The sequence below is a fragment of the Terrapene carolina genome, unplaced genomic scaffold, assembly GCF_002925995.2.
Source record: "Terrapene carolina triunguis isolate 2854851 unplaced genomic scaffold, T_m_triunguis-2.0 Scaffold67, whole genome shotgun sequence".
NCBI classification, from domain to species: domain Eukaryota; kingdom Metazoa; phylum Chordata; order Testudines; family Emydidae; genus Terrapene; species Terrapene triunguis.
Genome location: NW_020664418.1, coordinates 23,056,960 through 23,074,860, shown reverse-complemented (window position 1 = coordinate 23,074,860; position 17,901 = coordinate 23,056,960). Strand labels below are relative to the sequence as shown.

The window sequence follows — 17,901 nt, the reverse complement described above, 5'->3', positions numbered from 1 at the left end:
TTTGTTTGTTTGTTTGTTTGTTTGTTTGTTTGTTTGTTTGTTTGTTTCAGTTGATATGTGCAAGTCTCTTTCCCCTTTCCACTTTCTCCTGGTCATGAAAAGTTCACAACCATTTTATCTCATCTGTCTCTGCAATGGCTGGGCTCATGTGGCTGCAGACTTCTGAAACCCTGGTAATTAGGTTACTTGTGTTGTGCGTGCATAAACTGCAGTGGACATAATTTTAAAATGTCTCCAACTGTCGTCAACATAACAAGTTTTAAGGTATTCCCATCTCTCAGGGTTCTTGGCCAAATTATCATAATATCTGAGGGTTTTACATGTCAATTACTTGTAGTAAGTTAATAAATGGAAACTTTCATATTTTCCCATGTTTGGAGTTTTATTTGAACTTTCCAGCTTTGCAATACTTTAAAATTACAGGAAGTTTATTAAAGCTTTTCCCTAAAGTTTGTTACTAGAGACTTTACTTCCACCTAATGTTGTCTCTTTTTTGTACACATACCCTCTTACGTATGTGAGAGTAAAGGTACTCCTGGGGGTTGCTGAAGTTAAATGTTCATAAATTTAAAACCATGGAACCAATTTTCTTCAAACTTTGACTCTTTGGGATCATTGAAATTAACAAAATAAAGGGGTAAATCATGCTCACCTTACTCAAGCAACTAGTGAATAATGTTAGAGTTTGACCCAAAATTGAACATACAGAAAATAAGTTCAGCAGGTTTTAAGTTAGTTTTTTGGCAAAAGAATGTTTGAAAATGTGCATCCAAGGTACATTGCTCTGTATGTATGCACCTGTAGAGAGTGGAAATTCGCATACTGTGTATGTACAGGAGAAAGTCCAAATGGTTATAAACTTAATAAATGCAACTTTCTTGTCAAACTATGCAAAGCCACTGAAAATTATGTCCACATCCAGTTTTTCAAACGTCTTCTGCTTTTATTTTTGCTCTGTCTTAGAGTAGATTTTTTTTTTTTAAATCTCAGAAAATAGTGGTGCTGCTTCTTGCATCCCTACCATCTCTAAATTCAGTAACTACTGATAAGATTTTGCTTGACTTCCCAAGAAAATTTTCATATGAAGGCAGAGCTGGAAAATGGAAATTTTTTGCCCTCATGATGATGATTCAGAAAAATTTGTGTTTTGTAATTAGACATTTATGATGGAATGATTTTGGACCCCTAATTAAATGGTAAGCCGAATTAATGTTTTTACATGAGAGCTAGAACTGGAATCAGATTTTCTGATTTGTAGTTTCAGCAGGTAGACTTTTTTTGTTCCCTTCTCATGCCAGTCACCTAAATTCATCAGTGTTCACATTTATTAAGTAACATGTATTTATATAGGAATTGGAGGGAAAAAAATTCTAGATTTCTGAATTAATACTGCTTTTAATACTGTGAAACTTGAAGCATTACCTGTAATGACAGTGGAGAAACTTGGAGAGATGAAAAGACGACTTTTCACTTGAGTGAAGGACTATCAAGTTAACAGAAAAGGAAACCTTTTCTGTGCTTATGCATTTAGGGGAGGATGAGGCGAGAACAGATCTAAAAATAAGTTAGTCTCCACACTATCTTGTTTTTTCTTCCTCAGCCCACCAAATAAAAAGGATGAGCCAAGTTCTGCTGATACACTAATGCAAAATCTGAAGGAGCACTGTTGAAATCAGTGGAGTTGCACTGGTGCAAAACTTGTATGGGACTAATTCTAATCTCTCTGAATTTTAGTTCTTGGTCCAAGATACTCTTAATAGTTTCACTTCATGGATTCATAGACTTTTAAGGTCAGAAGTGACCATTATGATCTAATCTGACTATAATACAGGCCATAGAATTTCATCCAGTAATTTCTGCATCTAGCCCATAACTCCTGCTTGAGTTAGCACATATCTTTTAAAAAGACATCCATTGATTTAAAGACTTAAGTGATGGAGAATTCATCACTTCCTTTGGTAATTTTTTATAGCAGCCTAGTTGTTTGGTTGTTTAAATGGGCTTGCTAGAGAGAAAATCCATATCTTCAGTTGTCTCATGTGTGAGTGGATCCTTTCCTATGCTGAAAAAGACAGGGAGAAGCATAGAAGTAAAACTTTGTGATGGAAAATGAAGGTAGATTGGAACCCAGACAATTTTATTTACATTACATGAAAAATATACTGAACAAATATTTTAAAGTTTAATGAAAAATCAAATCTTGCAGCAATATATCATACTTACTTAAGATAGTGTTTTGTTTCCCACAAATGTTTATGCTTCCCAGGAAGAGCTAAGCAGTCACTTTAATAAATATAACTGATTTACCAACTTAAAATGTACTTCTCAGCATTGCCACTTCTGGGCAGACTAGAAATTGTAAGCATAATTGTCATATCTTGAAATACCTAGTAGCAATAACTTTTCAGAGGCATTGACCTTGCTGCAGAGGGAGAGCACCCTAGAGGGAAAAGATTGAAGCAAATGACTCTTGTTAACATGCAGATGACTTGCCAGTGCTGACAAGGTTTTGATGTATTTAATGATACAAGTAGTCCTGCTGTTATTACTAAGAATTGAGCTTGGAAACTTACTATCTTGTGCTATGATGCTGTCCGCTCTTGAGCTAAGCAGGGTCAGGTTGGGTGAATATTGCAATATGAGAACTCTAAGAAACACCTAAGTGCTGCAGGAAGCAGGGTTGTACTGAATCATTACCTCAGCATATTAAGGGGTATTGTGCTTGCTGGAGTTGCAGCCTTTGTGATAAGGGACGAAACTGAGGTGTGTGTTAGTTGTAACCACTTTGAGGCTCTCTGGAATACTGAGTGCAGATGTTGTCACGCCATCTCTAAAAAGATATATTGGAATTGGAAAAGGTTCAAAAAGGGCAACAAAAATGATTGGGGTATGGAACAGGTGCCATATGAGGAGAGACTAATTAGATTGGGACTTTTCAACTTGGAAAAGAGACAGCTAAGGGGGGATATGATAGTGGTCTATAAAATAATGATTGGTGTGGAGAAAGTAAATAAGGAAGTGTTATTTACTCCTTCTCATAATACAAGAACTAGGGGTCACCAAATGAAATTAATAGGCAGCAGATTTAAAAAAAAAAAAAAAACACAAGAAAGTATTTTTTCACACAACGCAGAGTCAACCTGTGGAACTCTTTGCCAGAGGATGTTGTGAAGGCCAAGATTATAACAGGGTTCAAAAAAGAGCTAGATAAGTTCATGGAGGATAGGTTCATAAATGGGTATTAGCCAGGATGGTGTCCATAGCCTCTGTCTGCCAAAAGCTGGGAATGGGAGACAGGTGCTGGATCACTTGATGATTACCTGTCCTGTTCATTCCCTCTGGGGAACCTGGCATTGACCACTGTTGGAAGACAGGTTACTGGGCTAGAAGGACCTTTGGTTTGACCCAGTATGGCCGTTTTTATCTTCATAAGAGTATGGGTGTGAACTCTAAGGTTCTGCCCAAATTTCAACTTCGGGAAATTTAGGTAGACAATTCAAATTTCCCCTGCACTTACAATTGTACGTTTTTTTTATTTGTTTGTTTACCTTCTGACCTTATGTTGTATAGTCTCTGGCTTGTTTTATCAGCTGCTGTCTTCCTCTCAAGAGGCATAATCATTTTAGGGGTTGGTGTTATGTTCCCCATTGTTATGTTCCCCATTCCCCTTTTACTTTACTTACAGGTCTGCTATGAGACTTAATCTTTGTAAAATATTTTCAGAACCTTAGATGAAAAATGCTATAGAAGAGGAAAGTATTCTTACTCCTTAATTGCGTATTATTATTTTTGCTGGGATGTGTATTAAAATGCTGGTATTCTGAATTTTTGATGAAATAGCATGAACTGCAATATGGTCTCTATAAATATAGAAGGTAATGTGATGCCTGAGGATGGTTCTTATGTTCTGTTTTAGGCTCCAGGATTTGGGTTTGGCATTGCGATATCTGGAGGAAGAGATAATCCCCATTTTCAGAGTGGTGAAACATCAATAGTTATTTCTGATGTCCTGAAAGGAGGTCCAGCAGAAGGACTGCTACAGTAAGTGTTACATTTTTTTCCTGCTATGGCAGATTACAACTTCATCAAGGTTTGGGATATCAATGCTTGACTTAGATTAATTTCCTAATTACCTTGTGATAGATCTCAAGATATGATAGCTGCACAGTGATCCTCTGATACTGCAAGTGGCTTCTTCAATAACTCGTTTCTTTAAGAGGGGTAGCCGTGTTAGTCAGTATCAGCAAAAACAACGAGGAGTCCTTGTGGCACCTTAGAGACTAACAAATTTATTTGGGCATAAGCTTTCGTGGGCTATAACCAATTTTGGGGGTTATAGCCCACGGAAAGTTATGCCCAAATAAATTTGTTAGTCTCTAAGGTGCCACAAGGACTCCTCGTTGCCATTTCTTTAAGGTTCTCTTTCAGCTCATTGAATTTTTTTTTTTTTATTACACATTGCATTACTTTTTATTTAGGGAAAATGACCGTGTGGCAATGGTTAATGGAGTCTCAATGGATAACGTGGAACATGCATTTGCTGTTCAACAGTTGAGGAAAAGCGGAAAAAATGCCAAAATAGTAAGTGAATGTGTTTAAACCTTAAATTTAGTACAAGTGCCTATACTGTCAGTAGTTGGCGAAATTGTGTATATTATTATTGAGAAACTGTCAAGTAGGACAAAATTACTCTTGAAAACTTAAACCATAGTTTTTGATTAGCAAGACACGTAGTCAGAAGATAAGACTTTAGGTAACAGAAGCTCCTCTCCTCACTATAAAGGAGACTTTTCCCAGACTGCCGAGACAGTTCATTTCTCAGCTTATTTCTTCTGCAAGCATTATCAGGCTTTTCAAATGCTAGTCCGTGCTGAAGGTTTTCACTTTTTATTCAAACGCTAACAAACACATCTTTGTGTTCACTAAACACCATTTGCCAAAATAAGGCATAATAACCTTAATTCCTATAATTTCAGACTTATTCAGAGGATATAGATGGCTTTTGAACTTGCAAAACAACAAAACTGGTCATTACTGAAAGGTAGTAATCTGGTTTTCTGTAAACTTTGCAGATTTATATTTCTAAAAAATGAAATAGAAAATAAACACATTGGCAATTCTTTAATTTTGGAAAGTGGTTTTGTTTTTAGGGCTTAAAAACTTTACTTTTTTTTCCTGGCCATTCCGTGGTGCTCTTTTCACATGCTCATACAGATTTGCAATAATTGCAGTGCTATACATTTATAAATCTGGAAATCCACTGAGTTTGCTGAGCTGTACAACTTTTTATATTAGAAAGCTGACGTTTCAGAGTAATGCTCTAAAGTAAATCAGTGGAGGCTCTGGTGTTTTTGCTACAGCAATGGCATGATCTGTAGTGGAAATACAGTATATTTTTTGGACTTATGCACAAAAGCCAACAACAATTAATGAAAAATATATTATAGTTCCCAAATATTTACAGGGTATAATTACTGAAGTAGACTATTCAAACATAGTTAGTTCCCTGTAATAATATAGATTATCAGGATAAAACTCAACTTTGAACTATCAATACTAATGCTTTCTTCCCTCTGTGGTTTGCATAATCAGAATCCTGAAAGACTGGCAGGTTTCAAACCCAAACAGAATTACTGTCAATAAGATATTCAGTATATAGTAGATTATATGTTAACGAGTAGAGTTTTGAGTAGTTCCAATAACTGGTTTGTGACTTTAATTAAAGGGGAAATAATCAGACTTGCAGCTTTGTGGAAATAGAATATGGCATTGCACTGCAATAGCTGTTACTCTTATTTTATTAGCAATTACCACTTTGTTTGGACTGCAATAGGAAAACTAATATGTGCTGATTTGGCAAAATGGATAATGTAACTGACAATAAAACGGAGTGCTCCATCAGTCTGGACTAATGGGTTTTACTCTGTCTCGCCATCTGTGGGATAGAGTTGCCAGAAAAATGCAGAAATGTAGACCCAACGTAAGTCCATCTATCGTACTTTCTTTTGCCTTCTGCTTAGCTTTATTTCTATTCAATGCAGATGTGTTACTATCTTAAAATGGATGTGTATTGGGGCCTAGCTGCACAACAACCACATTAGTTACACTGTGACCAAGACGCAGGTTTCACAAGGGACAGCTGCACTTTTAAAGGGCAAAGCCTATACTGTACATTAGAAGGGATTGAAGTTACCTTGGACCCCTTATGTGCTTCCAACTCTATCCTCTCTCAAACTGGATTTTCCTGGACTATGATTGTATGAGTTCCTTCTCTTCTTGTATAAAAGAGAATATAAAGCTTTTAGTGCACTGCTGTAGAGTAGAACTGGTTTGTTTAGGGCTAAAATGATCAAGGACTCCATATTAGGGAAGAGTGTCTTTATTTGAGTCTTATTTTAGTTCATTGTTCGCTATCTTCCATTCTGGGCTTCTGCAACTTTCCTTGGAGCTTGATAGCTTCTTGAGAGGCTTGTTAGACAGCTCCTTCCTGGACCAATCTCCCTGTGGCATTATTTTGCTCTGGCATATGTCCACTTTTGCTCTGCAGCAGGATTTTTATCAGATTTACCTTCAGTCAGATACCCTAGATGGCTTTCCACAACCCATCTTTCTTGAGGCTACTGTTGGACTCTTGCCTTGTGTTAGCAGAACTTTTTCTGCTAGCCTAGCCTAAGTCTATATTTGATAGTAGAAGGGTGGGGGGTTCTGACAGCATTCTGCCTGAGTGTTGCCCTTCTTGAAAACCTTGTATAGATTCATTTTGTCAGGCTGACTATACATCCCACTTGTGGCCTTGATGTCGTATGTGAGACCCATCACTTTGGACCCTTAACTCCCACATAACTTTTCCCAAGTGAAGCAAACTGTTTTGAAGGGGGTTATTTTTGTTCAGAATTCTAGCTGATGGCTTTTCAATCACTATTTTTTTGTGGGTCCTGGAATGTTCTTTCATGCCACTGTCCTCGTATTGCAGAGGGTAATGCTATTCCCAGTTTTGTTTTCGGTTCAAAATCCTTTTAAACAATATTTGTAAATTAGAACAACAAAATTGTTAAGGAGAAGAACATACTTAAGTTAGCTTTTCATAACGTGAGTACACTTGAAGTTTATTTTTAATCCAATATTCAAAGACAAACTTAGGATAAGTTTACATATAGATTGAAACTTAAAAAATGGAGGGAATTCAAAGGACTGAAAATAATTCAAAGGACTGAAAATTAAAAACAAGGTAGCTTTCTAACTTGAGGAGAGAACCTACATGTCTTTGACCACTATCCTCCTACAAGATGACCAGTATACTTTTAGCTTTGGTCTTCTTGTCAGCCTCAAATGCAGATGAAGTGGTGCTGCCAATAGATGATGGAATACACTTACTCTGTTTTCCATATGTTTTGGCCAAGTAAGATCCTGTCAGCTCACCTCTTCTTGAATTCATGAATTTGCTACTTCCATAGCTATGGACCTTGGTCATAGAAGCCATTTGAGTAAAGTAGCTGCTACCTCACTTTATTTACCACTGCAAAATCTTGTGGTATCTAGATTAACCTCCTCATTTATGCTTGGTACTTATTGGTAAGTATAAGACAGCGTTATATCTCTACTATATTACAAAGCTTATGGTCACAATTAGTTCTACATTTCATAACTATTGAGACTTAAATTTTTCAGAGATGGGTAACAAGCAATGAGCTTCTATATGTAATTGGGCATTTTACCTAATGCTTGAAGAAATGTCAGTAACATTACAAGGCAGAAGGCAGTAAAATACTGAGACTGCAGTTTGACTTTTCTCAGGTGTATCATTGGTCTCATAAACCAAATTCATTCATACCCGAATGAGCAATTCAGGTTAAAGTGGCTGTTAAATGTAAAGATAATAGTGACAGGAAGGCTCACAGGATGAGAAATCTGACAGTTACTGCTTCTGGGTTTGTTTCTCATCCCTGTTGGCATCATGCTTTTAAGGCATTTATGCCATCTCATTTAAACATGCATGAAATCCTTTTGTCAAATACCTAACTAGTCTCTTAGGCCTGGTCTACACTACGACTTTAATTCGGATTTAGCTGCGTTAATCCGAATTAACCCTTCACCCGTCCACACTACAGAGCCAGTTAATTCGAATTAAAGGGCACTTAAAATCGATTTCTGTACTCCACCTCGACGAGCGGAGTAGCGCCAAAATCGATTTTGTTAATTCGAATTAGGGTTAGTGTGGCCGCACACCACCGAATTACTGTGGTTAAATTAATGGGGTAGTGTGGCCGCACACCACCGAATTAATGTGGTTAAAAACCGAATTAATGTGCTTAGTGTGGCCGCGCACAATCGAATTTATACAACCTGTTTCCCAAATTCGAATTATCTAAATTCGGATTAATCCCGTAGTGTAGACATACCCTTAGATGTTCATGGATATGTTCATCTGTTTTTTGTTTTTTGTTTTTTTTTTATTTGGAAAGAGAAAAAGCAGAAAGCAATTAAGTGGGGAAGAAATGTTTTTTTTTAATTGCAATGCATTATGGCACTGGTTTATCCAAAAACTCTGCGTAGAGAAACACAATCTTTGAGTGAAGTAGGAAGCTAACCAGTTGGGTTCTGAAATGTTTGTATTCCATCCTCCAATCCTGGAGCAGTGAAAAGCTGTTTGCCTGACTTTACATCCACAATAGCTCATTTCAGGTTAGCCTTGCTGCTGTTTTTTTCAATATTGGCACTTTGTTGGAGTTTTTAATGGATTTATTAGTACTGCAAAGATCACTGATAACATGTAGCCTGTTATAATACTGTAGCTTGTTCATAGTAGCTGTCTTCCATGATAACTGGTATCTTCATGGCCACAGATTTGTTAGAAACCCTGCATCTACTTTATCCATTTACTTATGTAAAGTTGCCCTTACTCTCTGAATTCGCCCCCCCCCTTTTGTTTTTCTCCTTCAGTCATCCAAATGTTTGCTTGTAAGGCCTTTGGGATATGGATGTTACCTTCCATATCTGTTTTGAGGTCCCTAGTGCACCTTTCGTTAGATACAGCAGTATAAATCTGTGGTGGCCCATTGCCTAATTTTAAAACTTTTTAAAAAATGTACTTTGCATTTAACCAGAAATTAAGTAATTAATGCTACTGGTTACAGACTATTCGAAGAATGAAGAAAATTCAGATTCCAGTAGCCCGGCCGGAACCTGAGCCAGTATCTGAAAATGAGGAAGATAGTTATGAAGAGGAAATGCATGATCCAAGAAGTGCACGCAATGGGCCAGGTGTCAACAGAAGGCTTGAGAAGAGCTGGGTAAGAGACCGAAGTGGAAGCAGAGAGAGAAGTTTATCGCCAAGATCAGATAGGAGATCTGTTGCTTCCAGTCAGCCTGCAAAACCTACCAAAGTAACATTGGTGAAATCCAGGAAAAATGAAGGTACGCCCAATGACTTTTTGCTGTCTCCTTCATACTTTTGGTTGTAATTTTATACCAAAATGTTAAAGGTTGAATTTTATATTGAATTATTAATGAATGTTACGTTGCTAAGGGCTCATTAGACTAAACTAGACTAGAGAGCTACCTATAGGTGCTCTCAAAAGTCTAAATAATTGTCTTAAAATTACTGTACTTCTAGTGCTAGGTTTTTCTCCATGTTTTCTTATACCAGTGTATGTGATTGAAGGGAACACTCAAATTTCAATTGAACTGGAATTGTAATTGCATATCCAACTTCTGCTGGCCACTAAAATTTTACAAACACATATTGAATAGTGTATATACACACTCAAAATATATATAGAGTAAACTTTGTTAACGTGGAATTAAGGTTGAGAGTATATCTGCTATCAAGCTTTTTTTGAAAGATGGCCAACTTTAAAAAAACACAACAAAACAAAAGAAACATACAAAAATACCCACCACACACAGAATCATGGTTAATGTGTGATTTTTCCATTTATCATGTGGCTATTTAAAAAAAAATAATTACACAACTGCTATATAATGAGTATGATCTGAAATTTTTGGTGGTCATTCCGAAGATAAACCTCAGTGTGTGAGGGACGGCGAAGTTGTCGCATAATATCTGGCTCTAACTAGGGCGGTGCTATGAGGTCAGTAATCTTGCTGACCTTTAAAAAGGAAAATTTTGGCAAGAAAGGGAAGGAAGGAAGTGCGGGGATAAGGCTTTCACTTTATTTAAAAAAAAAAAAAAAAAAAAAATCACCCCCTTCCAGTAGTTTGACAGCCTTATTAGGTTTTTGTATATGTTGTGTAAACATTTGTCAGATTTGGGAGTCAGAAGTGGATGCAGCATCTTTGTTACTGGAAAACAGCTTGTTTATTCTGATTATAGGGGCCAGTTAGAGGAAGAATTTAGATAATCACAGAACAATTGAGGAATATAGCACTCATGCAAATTGCTACACTGGCAGCCATTGGCAGCCAGCCCATATGAAAACAGGGATTGGCATACCTTAGTTACTAAGGAATAGCTATATGCCAATTAAGCAAGTAAAATTCCCACAGTCGTTCAGAGAACAGGGAATTTCATAATAGGCAATTGTACAGTCTCTCTGCCCCTGGCTTAACAATACCATTTCACTATAACCCTCAATACACTACTGTATTAAAAACACTTGAATTTTTTACTGGGTTCTCGTTAGGCTTTGAATGTAAATCTAGAAAGCAGTGTTGTAAATCCATAAATGTTGCTTCTTTAAATTGAGATTTCATATTTGGTTTATTTTTTTTATTCTAAATAGAGTATGGTCTGCGCTTGGCCAGCCACATATTTGTGAAAGAAATATCCCAAGATAGTTTGGCAGCAAGAGACGGCAACATTCAGGAAGGTGATGTTGTATTAAAGGTACAGTAAATGGCTATCTTTGCTTAGCAAAGGAACCGGTATGTTGATTGTACTAGAAGTAACTGCCTCACAGGTGCATGTTACTGTCAATAGAAGAAATGTCAGGTTTTGTATTTTTTGCATTGAGGGAGGAAGGTTAAGAGTCTGATTCTGCAGTCTTTACTCACATAAGTAGTCCTGTTGTATTAATTTTGATGGATTATATGGGCCCAAAGAGTCAGAGGTGCTAACAATACCCTGTCAATGTCCAACATTAAACAGTGTTAAGCAAGGCTTGGGGTTTAGTATATAGAAATCTCAGCCCGCTAAGTGTCATGGCAAACAAGCCATTACATTTTTTTAAAACTTGTATTAAAGATACAGAAGAGAAGGAAAAACATGATAAAGCATTTGAAATATAAAGTATTAAGTAAGGCTTTTATTTTAACAACATCCTTTGTTCCCTTTCCCTTTAGCTGGAAAGAGTTTTCAGAAGGTAAACCCCTTGTTTGACAGTAAAAAATGGTAATAACTGTCCTTTTTGGGGGGGGAAAAAAGAGAAAAAGTTAGTTGAGATGGGCTGGAGCTATTGTTGATGTTGTTTTTAAAGTCCAGTCCCATTTCCTAGAATGCAAAACAAGACAAAAGCACACAAAAGGGGAAAGAAAACACCAAAGATGGAAAATTCAGCTTCTGTGGCTGCCTTTCACATGCAATGTCCCTGCTGGAGAAACACAGGCAGGGCACACGATCTTTAGGCATTCTGAGACCTGGCAAACTTATACCAGCATCGGGCTGTTTAGGGCATTGCATTTAGTTGCCTCTTTGGTCATGGGCTCACTGCAGTGTTGCACAATATACAGTCTTTGCCTACTAAGTCAGGCTCTTGTTAGACAGAAGGCAAGGGGAATAGATAGGAAAGAGAGAAGAAATGAGATGGGGAAGGAAAAAGACGTGAGTGGGACTAAGAGGGTAACAAAGTCTCACATCCCAGGTGATGGTTGGGATTTAGCTGGAGCCAGTGGAAGTGGCCATCTGGGTCACTCTACTGTCCTCATGCTGAGAATAATCCCTAGACTGGTCCAAGACAGACTTAAAGGTGTTATGGTAAATCCCCTGTGGTCCCAGGAGACGGTGGGGGTGGCAGCCATGATGGTAAAGCTCATTCCTTTCCTGTTCTCCTGTGTTCATCATGGTTGTTGGCAGCCAGCTTCTTAATTCCTCCAAAGTATTTTCTTTTAAGAACCTCCAAAAGGGGAGAGATGGGGGAATAGAGCATCCCGTCATTATTTTGTCCACCAGTTTAGGCCTAATTTTTGAGACACCAATTTTGGTCCATAGATTTCCAGTCCCACACTTTCCTTGTTTACCTGGCATGGTCTTAATTCAGGCCTTGAATTATATTGGTAGGCCATTTTGTTTGTACTAATTCAGTCTCTCTCTCCCTTTTATACTTTTTTCCCCATCACTTTGTTATTCATAAAATGTCAAAATACTTATGAACTTTCACTCACTTTTCTCAGTTGATCTTGTAATTAGGGTCAATTTGTAGGCCCAATCATTAAAACGATCACTTTGTCATTGTATAGTCGAAGAACTAATTGGGGCTATTTGTCTGAGCAAGGGTTTCAAGATTAGGCCTTAATTTAGTAGTTCTAGTGCAGAATTATACTATTGTGCATCACAACCAGATGTCTTGGGCTGAATTATTTTTAATTAACTTCATAAACTATATTGTGTGTGGGTTAACAGTTTTCAGTGCATGTCATTGCTACAAATCTTAATTCTGTTGGTGCAATTAGTGAACAAGGGCAAGTCCTCCCACTGCTATGTGGAGTTTAGTAAGGCTTATAAAAGAATTTGCTTTAGATTTCTTAATCATTACAGATTAAAGTAATGAGACTTTAAATAATTTAAAAGATGAGCATTAGTTTTCTGCATTCTGTGGCTCAGATGTGTTTGCATTAATATTTTCATAATATATAAATATGTTGAGTATATATTATATTCATTTTTCTTGACTAAATAACTGGGTATTTCTAAATCCCATCAGACTGAAAACTGGCATTTAAGATGTCATTGTAGATTTTAATTTTTATGTAAGATTGATCAAGGTAATCTGATTCTGATAGATAAATTGGAGGCTTGCATTGCAAAGAGAGAGGTGGCAAAACTTAAGGACTCAGCTGAATCAGAACTGCTGTTAGACTAGAAGTAGTTTCCTTAGGCATCAGTTCTGCAAGATAAAGTACCACGGAATTTCCTTAACTTTTTGGTCTATTTCAGTTAGTTTGCTTGCCTAAACTTGAATCTTTTAGCTGCTTGCTTAGATATTGCTAATGTTTTTTGTTTCCATTTTTAAAACAAGATTGAAGACCATTTAACAGCAAAATTATATTTACTAATTTTGAAGGGGTAATTTTGACCAATTAAGAGTTAAAAATACTTATTGTAGAGAGGGAGAACTCTTGTTTGTTATCTTCAAAGGAGTTAGCTAGTGGAGCTAGATTGTTTTGTTTTCCATTCAGTTCCTATCTCTAGTCTTTTTGCTCTATTACAGATAAACGGCACAGTCACAGAAAATATGTCACTGACAGATGCAAAGACTCTAATAGAAAGGTCAAAAGGCAAGTTGAAGATGGTGGTTCAACGAGATGAACGAGCAACTCTTTTGAATGTCCCAGATCTTTCTGACAGCGTTCATTCTGCTAATGCTTCAGAAAGAGATGGTGAGTATAAACTTATTTCCCAAGGTAAAAATATATTGCTTATGTCGCTGGATCATGAAGATGTGAAATCCTAGTGTGGGAGACAGAGGATGAGGGAGGAGAAAAAAGGAGGGATCGATATTTGAGCGGATAATAAACTTGTTCAAACACCATTGGAGTTCACATCTTCAAGAATATGAAAAAAGACTATTCAAGTAAAAGCAATTGGAAGAAAAGGAATGTTAACTTTAGGTGATTTATTTTGAAGTCAGTGCAGAAGATCTGACTCACTTCATGTGTATTTTCTGCAAAATTATTTCCATTTTGGGCAGGTCACATCATCATTTTAATTACAATCATTTCATGAAAAAACAACTTTTATTTAACAGACATTTCAGAAATTCAGTCGCTGGCATCAGATCATTCCAACCGATCACATGACAGGCCCCGCCGCAGTCGTTCACGATCTCCTGACCAGAGGTCAGAGCCTTCAGACCATTCCAGACATTCTCCACAGCAGCCCAGCAACGGCAGGTGATGGTAGCATTGTATTATTTTTAATCAACTATTAACGTGACATTAAGTACCAGGATTGTTTGGGTTTTTTTTACAGTACCACAAATGTGGCACAGTATTGTGGAAATGGTAGCATGATATAGTACTGAAATTATGTATCTAGAGATGGGCCTGAACCAAACTCATGTTTCAGACATCTTTCAGTTTCAGGGAAATTTGAATCTGGAACTGAATTTTTTGGCTTGGACTTTTCTCTAATTTATCCTGTTCTTTAAGGAAATTATCAAAATTAAATGGTATTCCTTTTATGTGGCTTACTCGGTTTGACATTAGTGATATAGTCTACTGAAGTATATAAATTATCTCACTATCTCAGTTTCAAAAAGTTAGAAGTGGACTGTAATAGCTATACTCAGGCTGAATAGTACCACAAGTCCAACTGACAATTCAGTCTAAGTAGTTATTGCAATATGGTGCTTATTTAGTTAACAACTTTGTTTTCAGACTTTAACACAGTCAGTTTGTTTTTCAAACGTTTCAAAAAAGTTTTTAATTCCAGTGAAATAAACTACTCTGTTTAGGAAAAGTAGTTCTTCAAACATTTAATCTAAAATGTTTGTACTTGGTGGTAGGAAAATGATACTAGCTAAAAGTGGGGCACAATGGGTTCTCTCTGTATCTGTTCCTGTTCAAGCCTAGACAAGGCTGTTACATGGAATTCAGTCTTACATAAGAATAATATAAATTTGTCCATTTCACTTTTGCACATTGTATGCATTAAATACTGACATTCCAATTCAAGTTAGAAATAGGAAGTTAACCAATTTATAGGATTTCTACATTCTTGTTCAAGTAAATTATAGGCTTAGACCAATTACAGTTGTTGCTTAAGAAAAGATGCCAGAATTAGGGTTGAGATGTAATAGAATGCTCCAGATTATTGCTGAATGGGATATTCCTGTCAGAAAAGCTGCCTAGTTTGACAGGGTATTGCTATCAGCTGTGAGCCTCAAATCCAAACAGGGTCCGGATTGGACAATTCAAATTTATGTATGAATTTGAGCCCCAATGACAAGATGTTTCAGGAAGCGATTACCGTAAGGAAAGTATATAGATGATATTTTATTAAATTCCTGTAGTTACGAGAAAAAGCTAAACAAAACTTTTTTCCTTGCCAAAACACCAACTCAGGGTTTGAAACTTCTCTTGAATTAGATGGTAAAACCACAAACACCTAAGAGCAGGGAGTCTGAGCACTGTTAATCATTAGGCCATGAAACGGAGTAAAACACATGAACCAGTATCTTGCCAGGTAAGTAGAAATGTTGTATTTATAATGTTTAAATTTATTTGGTATGGTCTAATGATTGGAGATCTTGAATTTCATTTTATAGCCCTTTGCTACCCATGAATATTGAAGAAATGCACTTCACTTTTCATCTTCACAGGGAGGATCTACAGGTACATTACAGCAGATCTTCTGTTTGTTTGCACCTTGTTTGGAGGCAGAAGCAGACTTGTCAGGCAGGAGACACTTGAAGTGACCATGCTCCTGAGGACCCTATCAATTGTATTCTGCCTGCAGTAGCTGTCAACAGTCTCACCCAAATTGTCTGCTCAGAGCAATTAAAAAACACTTTGAAATCTTAAATTAGGTTTTGGTAGGTTGGGCTATGTGTTAGCTAGAATAAGCTCTGGAGGAGATATTTCTCCCACATTTCCTTCTCCTGTCTGTTCGAGACTAATGGGTGCAGCAGTGTCCCCGAGCTGGCTGCTGCAATGGTGAAAAAAGAAGCACAGGCAGAAAGGCCAGCTTAGCTCCCTTTGAGGGATGCTTATATGGGATCCTGTTTGTCTTCTGCAGGGACCATGTCACCCCATCTCATTTCTCCCTGGCCTAGAGGAGTCTTCTCCACCCATCCACACGCATCTGTGAGACCTCTGGGGGATCAGAGAAGGAACAAGGAGGATAGATGATTGTTCCTCTCCTCCCTGTGGGACTGATCCATTTTCACACACTTGATGACATGCACGTGATTGCTCTGGCAGGGCGCAAAGAGGAGGACACCCAAGCAGAAGAAACCTGCCATCATACCAGTGGGGAAAGGATGCTAAGATGGCCTCAGACTGAGACCTCTGCTAACTTGTACCACTCTGCCTAACTGTAACCCCCACCAAAAGAGTAGTGAGTGCTATGATAGCTCAGATGACATCCAGGCAGCCAATAAGGAGCTGTCTAGGACTTACAATTTTTGCCTCACCTTTCCAGGGGTCAGGGTTAGTGTGTCCACTGGCTGGCTCTCAAATACTCAGGTTTCTCCATACCATTACCTGCTTCAGGGTTCCTCAGCACTTTTGGGAACTGCCCTTGGGAAGTGGCTGCCCTTGGGAACATTAGCAAACATCCTAACGTAGGACGAAGAAAGTTCAGCCATGGGCACGACCATCAAGGACTTGGTCCCCTGCCTACCTAGAGAGCCTTCCCTTTCTGGGGTCATCTAAGGACCACATTCCTTCTTTAGATCCTGAGAAAAGAAGTAAAAACAAGGTAGACTCTAAAAAGGCTTCCATATGCAGGTGATGCATTTCTTTTCTTTCTCCATCTAAAAAGAGTAAGAGAAGTGACCCTGTAACCAAACCGTAGTATTCATCTTCAGACTGTAACCATAATGGTGGCTCCTCCACAGAATCCATCTGTAAAGCTCAGTTAGTTCAAAAGCAAGAGGTGTGCAGACTATTCCACGTCTTCCTCGAGTTCCTGTGAGAAAGAATCCTCTAAGAAAGATTTACAAAAAGAACAAGAAAAAGCCTAAAAGATTCAGAAAGGATTCCTTCATTTGTCCTTCCTGGGAAGTAGGGCAGTTTTCAGATTTTTGAATCAAAATATCAGAGGAAATTCAGAACAAGCTGTTAGAACAGGTTTTGAAACACTTCTTAAGGTTGGTTGTGTGGCTCGGCTTTCCCCCGGATGAACCCTTGAAGGAGGAGGCGGCATTTGAGAAAGTGTGTAGAAAGGAGAGTGAGGCCACTTGCAAGATTTGAAAACTATGTCCTTGCATGCAGCACTTGAGGATGTCAGTAGCATTGACTGAGTAGGAAACCCAACAAAAACCAAGAGGCTGGCTAAGGAGCACTATTATGTTCATAAAACCAAAACTTGACCAACTTACCCTACCGAAGATTGATGTAGCTCTTTCGTTGTTTATTAAAGACAGTTGATTCATTTAGACTTCCTCTCTAAGGACCATACTCGCAGAAGAATTAAGTCCTTCTTCAGAAGGAACTCTGAAGCTATCTCAGCAGTTGCCTCTTCTGCATCTGCTTCATTCATAAGAGCATGTGTATGGATGACTTCCTGTTGGACACTGTTCTTTCAAGATCAGGAAATCCTGTAGGCTGTTTGCCAAATTAAGTTTTTGTAAGCAATGGCTTTTGTACTGGATGCTTCTCTTGACAGCCTCAGATTTGCTGCAAGGGTAATGATACAATTCCACATCACATCACAAGGTCTGGCTAAAGCCATGGAAGGCCGATTTTGAAGCCAAGCAGGTCCTGGTCACCTCTTAAGTATATGGGAGGAGCAGGCACTTCAGTGAATCTTCTCTTCAGCAGCTGAAGAGACATCATAGAAGACTTGTTAGCATACAAGAGTTCAAAAAAAGAATTCAAGCCCTGTTACAAATCATGATGTTCCTTTAGCTCCTGTTCAGCTAAATGTCCCAGGAGGTGTTTTGAGGTGGATGGACTAGATTAAGAGGCTTGAGGAAAAAGAACATTCCATAGGAAATCCCTTAGCCATCTTGTAGTGAGGTGGACTGGCCCTCCCCAGACAGAGGACGAGGGTGGCTCCGC

General features: G+C 37.9%; 1 protein-coding gene across 1 annotated transcript in view; it reads left to right on the top strand.

Moving 5' to 3' along the window:
- The window catches only part of TJP1 (tight junction protein 1), a 117,132-nt gene that overhangs the window by 15,446 nt on the left and 83,785 nt on the right, over positions 1 to 17,901 (top strand). The window contains exons 2-7 of the mRNA XM_024198507.1: positions 3,917 to 4,041; positions 4,479 to 4,581; positions 9,135 to 9,414; positions 10,743 to 10,846; positions 13,386 to 13,554; positions 13,923 to 14,067. Of these exons, the coding sequence (XP_024054275.1) occupies positions 3,917 to 4,041; positions 4,479 to 4,581; positions 9,135 to 9,414; positions 10,743 to 10,846; positions 13,386 to 13,554; positions 13,923 to 14,067 (926 nt within the window). The remainder of the gene's footprint in view (positions 1 to 3,916; positions 4,042 to 4,478; positions 4,582 to 9,134; positions 9,415 to 10,742; positions 10,847 to 13,385; positions 13,555 to 13,922; positions 14,068 to 17,901) is intronic.